Below are 7,536 nucleotides of genomic sequence, written 5' to 3' on the forward strand. Positions count from 1 at the left end.
AATATAGAATTTATTTATAACCGAAAAGTATTTAAAAATTAAGAACTTATGTCTTCTCAAAAGAAGAAAATTGTGACTATTAAGTAAAAACTGTATTGTGTTCTTTGTGTTACGCTGTTACTTCCTAGTCTGCATGTGTGCATTCTTTTTCAGGCTTTTTTTCCTCTGTGAACACAACACATCTGGCCGACGTTTTGCTGGATAAATTGCAGTCAACTATGTGAACGATGCCCACATGTGTATAAATAAGCCTTTGAGTATGACAGAGCAGTGTATTTTGGTGGGAACTTGTGAGAGAAAAAAGGCCTGCAGTACTACAAACTAACATTTTAAGGTGCTTCTTGATTAGTTGCAATCAGTCCGTGCAGTAACATTCCCTCCTCAAGTACACTTTCATTATCATCCACAGGACATTTGTATTATTGTATTTACTTTGCGATATAAAGCGCCTTGAGGTGACTGCTCCTGGGAATTGGTGCTTCATTGATCATCAATTGAGGTGACTTGAACTGAAGTCGTATGGAGTAAAATGTCGCCTTAGGAGAAGAGCGGGTCGTTTAATAATCAAAAGTTTAGTGGTTTGATCTTGAGCTCTTCAATCCTGCATGTCAAAGTGTCCTTGGAGTAAAAGGAACTTCAATTGTCCCTGATGCAATACAGTGTGCATGTGTGTGGGTGGGTAAGTATGTACTGTAAAAGCACTTTGAGAGGTCAATAAGTCTAGAAAAGGTACATAAAAATGCTAGCCTATTCACAATGTTGATACAGTTTTTACAGCTACTTTTACTATGCAGACTTTCCTAATGCTGTTTTGTTTTGTGTGCACATATGACTCTCCACACAATCTTTTCCATTTGCAAAACTCATGTTATTCAGATGTGAGATAAAAGATCAACAAGGATATTTTTGAGGAGTCAAAAAAGGCTTCTTGCTACCATCTATGTTAAATTATGTTTTGTTCACAACAAGCTTTCATTTCTGATGGGGAGTATAAGTCCACCTCTTCCAAACAGACCTAGGGTTAGATTACCATATTATAAAATAAATCTGTGCATAGCGATATAACATACCTGAGCACATTGCAAACTTACAATTGAGAAAACACCCTAAGCAATCTTCACTGCTAAAACATCAACATTCAGATGCATGACTTTCTTCTCCAGCCTGCCGCCACTCCACTAAGTTAATGATAAACCAAGACATTTCTGGCACCCCTGGTAGAAAAGTACTGAGTGCATGAAGGCTGAGACAAGCTACACACTTCTTTCTTTCTGCTGCTATGAAACATTAAAAGCAAGGTATCGTTAATTACGAGCGCTGATAATTTCATTCGCCAATTTAAGAACCGTTAAGGATTTGGCACCCATCATACATTGCTTTGAGTTAAGCAACCTTTATTCTGAGGATTTTTTTTTTTAGCTAAAGGCATGGGCAGGCATACACAGTGAAAGGAAGGATGGGAGCTGGCTCTTCTTCTCTCCCTGGTTCTTTCCTCATTCTCTTATTTATAACTGCCTGGAATGTCTGCACTTCTGTTAGTGATGTCATCAGTTACTTTTGCCATGGTAACACAACAAAATCTCCCCTGCATATGGTCAGTACATTCAATCTTTCCCACTTTATTAAAGTCACTCAGTGTGTGTGTGTGTGTGTGTGTGTGTGTGTGTGTGTGTGTGTGTGTGTGTGTATGCAGGTGGTTGTAAGACCGATAACCACCTTTGGATCTGGAGATGAGGGCGGAAAGGCAATGCAGGAGACAGTGAGAGAATTTTTGATTTTACAGTCTCACCTGTTCGAAAGCTGTCTCGAAGCCCCAAGACCCATACACAGCCAACACAACCAGAAAATAAAGTAGTTTAAAAACATATCGGCCTGCCTACAGTGGGGCTGTATGTGTATGTGCATCTTGCTGTCATGGCAACACCACAAAATCCTCCTTGGCAGAATAGATAGGAGAAGGTATGCATGACCACAAGTGTGTTTAAATTTCAAACAAACTATGCTACTGCCTAAAACACAGTCTGTAACGATGCTGAAGAACTGAAGAGCTACTTTACATGTTACATGGCCCGAATAATAACTACGTTCTTTGTTTGGTGCGCTGTGGTACCGTTCTTCAATGACAATGCCAGTGCGTGGAGCCTACAGCTATAGCTACAAACATCAGTGCACAGCATTGCTTTTCAGTTTCAGCTGCAATAAAAGTTAACGGAAAGTATTTTGTGCTTACTGGAGTGCAAGTACGACCTAACGATGTCAAAAAGTATTGCATACCCACACAGTGTATGGTCAAAAGAGCCAAACGTTAGTCTTCTCGTGTGTTGTTTTTTTGTTTTTTAATAAAGGCAAGTTTATATTACTGCCTGATCAAGCTATTTACAGAAACAACACACACACACACAAAAACTTACAGTACTGAAAACATTTCCAGTTCACTTTCTCTGCCTTATGTCCCGGGACTCGTACAGCAATGTGATGATGTGCGTCCCAAGAATATTCAAACAAAACAACGGCACTTAAAAAAACCTTAGTTTCATTTTACAAGTATGTCCCAGAACTGCAAAACTCTCCGTATGAAGTGTTAAGAGATTTTATTATGTGTGTGGGTTGGAGCAGATGGACTGATGTGTAACGGGAATGCTTTTCTCCAACTGCACTCTGCAGTATGTTAAAATATTTCACAGCCACTGGATTTTTTTTTTTCCACCAAGGGTGTGTCTAGAACATTTAGATTTGGGGCCAGATAGGGGCATAGACAGAATGGAGAGGAGCTGGTGTTTAATGGATGTGAAATGAGTTTTATTAAAGTCTCGGTGTGGCTGACGTATTTTTGCTTCAGTTATTTTGCAGTAATGTGACACATTAGAAAGGACTGGAGAAGGCAAGGAGAAAAGAATTGGTGGCAAAAAAAAAGCTCTTTCCTAGCAATTTCTTCAAATGGAAATGTGGTATTTTTACTGAAAGAAAAGTAGAAATTAAACAGGGAAAAGGCACAAAATCCATTTAGACCTACAGCATGTGTTCAGGGTAGCATCCCTACGCCTATAGCTTGATCACAGAGACTTTTCCTGCATCTCTCTCTCACAAAGCAGAGAAGTTGTGAATGCTCTCTAAAGCCAGCCACAGTTAAATTAAATTTCATGGTGAGACACTACAGCATTACACTGGGTCCTATCCAGTTTTCCCACAGCTAAATAATGTTAATAAATGTGCACCGATAGAAAAGTGGATGCACAGTTATGCAAAGAGGACTAAGGACAATATTACTAAAGAGTAAAATAAATAAAAACACGCTTGCTCCGTTATCTACTAATCATTTACAGCATCGCTCCTTGTGGATGACTAAAGGACAGTCATTTACTGTGAGCGCTGAGTTCACATCTATTCAAGCTCAAATCTGTAGTCGGCTCCTCCAAGGTATCAAATTCACATACAACAGTGACAATAAACTAGCCTGACACCGCTTTAAGACAGACAAATCATTCACTGCCTATTCATTTTTGTGGTGGTTATTTGCTCCAAGGCTACATTTTTAAGTCTGGTAATAGTCTCTTAAATAGAAAAGCTATTTCTAATATAAAAAAAGACCTGTAAGACCTGCTCTGCATGCTGTAGAGATTCACAGTAGCCTTACTGACTCTTCTCTGCATCTACTAAAAGATGTTAAAAGGACAAAGATGATTTTAAGAGAGCTAACAATCCAGACCTGAACTGTCATCTCTCTGCCTCAGACAGACCAAAGGCCATTATTCAGAAATCGCTGCAAGTAAATGACCTTTATTATTCTTTAAAGTTCAGCCTGCAGCATTATTAAATGAACACTACCAAGTTCTCCAGCTGAATGTCTCAGCCTTCTGTGAAATCAGATTTAACTTTGAGTAAAATATTTGCTATCAACCACATGTGTCTGCCTATTGAGTAGGACACAAGTAGCTAAATTAGTAAGGACAGTTAAGTTCACAGCCAGCCGCCTTTACGTATGACTTCCGCTGGTACAGTAGGGTTAAGGAGGTTCATCTACTTTGATGCAATTAACACTCCAACAAATTCCAACATGAGACATTAACATTCAGATAAATCACAGACAGACAGTGCAGCAGAGTCTGTCTCTAATTTATCTGTCTCTAAACAAGCCACTTTTCTTCTTTTATGCAAACATTACCACTAAAGGTCAGGTGATAATAGGGGATCCAACTGAAAGTAGAAGCCCTCTATACAACAAATACAACCAGTGTACCTCCAGAGTTTTATTTACTTATAAAACTCTGTGTAAACAAAATTATAGCGCTCATTTTGTGTCCTAAAGCAAGACCTGGCCAACACAGAGTGCACTGATTATGTGCCTGGTATTTATAGTAAAGTCTTAAGTTAAATACTGAAAAGAAAGGTAGTTTCAGTAAAAATAAATAATGAATAACATATGGCTTCCATCGCACAGAACAGAATGTTCTGCTGCAGCTACACCAGAGGCTCAAGTCTGATCTGCTCCACCTTTGGTTTCTGGTCACCAACTTATTAATACCAACAAACGGGGGGGAAGATGCGCGCACGCAAAAGCACGCACGCACAGTCACCAGCAGTCAGTCCTTCTTTTGACATAAAAAGTAAACAAAAATTGTATTAATTATTATTATTCTCATTATTGTCTGATTGCCTCCACATAGTATTTATTTTCCAATCAGTTTTGGCTTTGTTTGTGTTTTTACTACACTGGTGCACCCTGAAGGCCATCAAAGCCAACTTAATCAAATCTCCACATCTGTCAGCGCACTTATACGTTCAGGACGCCACAATTTATTCATGTTTAATCTGCTAATTACTGTATCGATTACTTGGATAATTAAATGCTAATACCATAAATATTTTCATGACGTACCAAGGGGGAAAACAAACAAACAACAGAAACTTAAAGCCAAAAGTAGTTAGTTAACAGGATTTTTTCCACCAACAGCCCAAAACAAAGGAATGACACATTTCCACTGAGTTTAATAAGCAGAAGAGACACAAACGCTCACATTTTAAAAGTTTTTTTGCTCGTTTGATTCACAACGATTAAGTCTGACTATTTTCCAATCAGCTGATCTAATTGATTAAACATTTGACCCCTTTAATTACCACAGAACAGCAGCATAAACAATAAATCAAAAACTCACGTCATATTAGCTGTTAGGAATAATGGGGTACACGCATATGGGGATGTAACAAGCGGGCTGATAGACAAGAACCCCAGATGAATTAAACTTTTACGTGTGTTACGCTTGTTTTCCGGGGTGATAAGTTTGGTCAAACTGGGTGAAAAACTCTCCACTGTGCATTCATATCCTGTGCAGCTTGTTTTGGTTTCTTTACTTACAACACATTGGTGGCCAGCGGGATCTCTTCCGCCGCAGGGGCCCTTTCCAACCCGATGCTGGAGCAGTTGACGACGCAGGACTGCTGGGGCCCAAGTGGACAGCTGCAGTTAACGGGACAGGGACTGCAACTCTTGCCGCCGTCCGCCTGCGCCGCGGAGCCCCATACTTCCAAGCAGCAGAGCGCCACAAGCAGACTGGAAAGGAAACTAAACCTCGGGAGGCAGACGCCATGTTTTCGCTTGGATAAAGTCTGTCCATTTCCACAAGGCATAGCTCACTCACATCTCATCGCCTCTGATGGTGTAAGTCCTCACAGTCTGGGAAGGAACAAAATGCTCGGAACAAAAGCAAAAACACGCGCGTCCTTTTTCCACGGCTTTCATATAAGGAGACAAAAACAGAAGAAGTCATTAACTTTTTCACACCGTTATCTGTCTTTGTTTTCCCAGCGTTGTTTTTCTTCTCCTCGTATCCCCTTCCCCTGAAAATGTAACGGAGCTTTTCCAGAATCCTTTGAGGAGAAAAAAAGTTTTGGAGAACTTCCTCCCTCCCCCTTTTTCCATATCATGCAGTTCCACGAGCCGCCACTGTGACCTGGCGAATAGCCTACTTTTCCTTCTCAGTTGAATGAATACAATGTTAGACTGATTACCACTTAAAAAAAAAGGGTAAACATTTAAAGTGAAAGTTACTGAATAAAACAGCTAGAAAATATATAGTTTTTTTCAAGTTGCCAAAATAATCGATTGAAATAAACACATGTAACCAGGCCTCAGATTTCTGGTAAGTTTTCTCTGATGAGGGTTACTCCTTGTTAGAGGGCCTGGGTAAAAGATTCATGGGTATTCTCTTTTTGTTTTTCCTGATAAAGTAAAAAGTCGACTGCTTCTTCACTTGCCCAACTGGCAACACAGCTTCGATCAATCCTACATTCAAAAAAGTTGAGGTGCTGTGCAAAAGGTAAAGCAGAATGCAGCCACTTTAAAACCTACATTTGGTTACAATTAGTAGAAAGAAAGCATAGGAAACGCTGAGAGTAGGAAATGTTATTGATTCTGTTATCGGTTTTTGGGGGGAGAATATATGGTCATTTTAAATTTGACGCAAGCAAGACATTTGAAAACATTTGAGACAGAGGTAAATTAATGAATAAAGAAAGAAAGAAATGAAAAGTCAGTACCACCTTCTTTGTGGGGATTTAAAAAAGAACCTTCTAGAGCAGAGCTGGACTGGCCATCGGCCATAGTGATTTTTCGTTTTGATGTTTGTTTTTGTAACGGTATAAACAATGAAAGGTGGTGGATTGGCCAATTGGTCGTGATCGACTCTGGGCTTACAAAACACTCGTAGGTGAAAAGGAAACGATTTGTCCCCTACTTCAGCTAGAATGAAAAAAGACACAAAGCTGGACTTATTCTGCGTCTTTACGCTGCACAGCTGCCTCTTCTTCTCTCCCCTGTTGCTACTTCAATCATGAAACTGATCAATGATCAGCTGATCGGGATTTCTGTCTCGCCCCGTCTCTCTTGTTTGTTTATCGCCCAGAAAGAGGAAACCAGCGGATGTCGCGCTAAACAACAGCAGCACGTTTAAGCTTGATAAGCTGTTGTTAGAATTAATTTGATATTACTTTTGTAGTATCAGCTGATGTTTGCTGGAGCCACAGCCGTAAAGCTGCTGGTCATGTTATCGTTTTGGATATCTGGTGAGGGGGGAACGTGAAGATGAAACCATGAGATGTCCTTAAGTGGTCATCTGATGCAAACTGTATAGAAATCATACATATATACCAACAAGACAGTGTACATCACTGTCAGAACAGCGTTTGTTTTCATTCAAATGCTTTATGATTTTTCCTGTAATACCTTGTGGGCCGGTCTCTACTTCAAATACCTGGGCCAATTTTTTTGTCTCAGTCCAGTCCTGTTCTAGAGAGTCTGTCAGAAGTAAACACGGACGCAGTTTACACTCTGTGAAAGACATGGACAAGCTGAAAACTGTTTTCATCACCTGTAGTAGATGATATCATTGACAGATCAAAAGTATCAGAACAAAAGTGCATGCAAAGGACAAGGCCCTAAAGAAATACTGAATCACCTTACACTCATAAACAGGCACAATCAATATATCAGCTCAGAAATGTTTCTGAAAGCTGCTGTGGGCCTGCGATATATATGTGAAG

The 7,536-nt window shown here is 39.8% G+C and overlaps 1 protein-coding gene across 2 annotated transcripts in view; it reads right to left on the reverse strand.

Moving 5' to 3' along the window:
* The window catches only part of pkd1a (polycystic kidney disease 1a), an 84,641-nt gene extending 78,379 nt beyond the window's left edge, over window positions 1–6,262 (reverse strand). For both annotated transcript variants that reach the window (XM_026170195.1, XM_026170194.1), the window contains exon 1: window positions 5,354–6,262. In XM_026170195.1, the coding sequence (XP_026025980.1) occupies window positions 5,354–5,625 (272 nt within the window). In that variant the 5' untranslated portion in view covers window positions 5,626–6,262. The remainder of the gene's footprint in view (window positions 1–5,353) is intronic.
* Between the last annotated feature and the right edge of the window lie 1,274 nt (window positions 6,263–7,536).

This window comes from Astatotilapia calliptera, chromosome 6 (genome assembly GCF_900246225.1).
Source record: "Astatotilapia calliptera chromosome 6, fAstCal1.2, whole genome shotgun sequence".
Lineage (NCBI taxonomy): Eukaryota > Metazoa > Chordata > Actinopteri > Cichliformes > Cichlidae > Astatotilapia > Astatotilapia calliptera.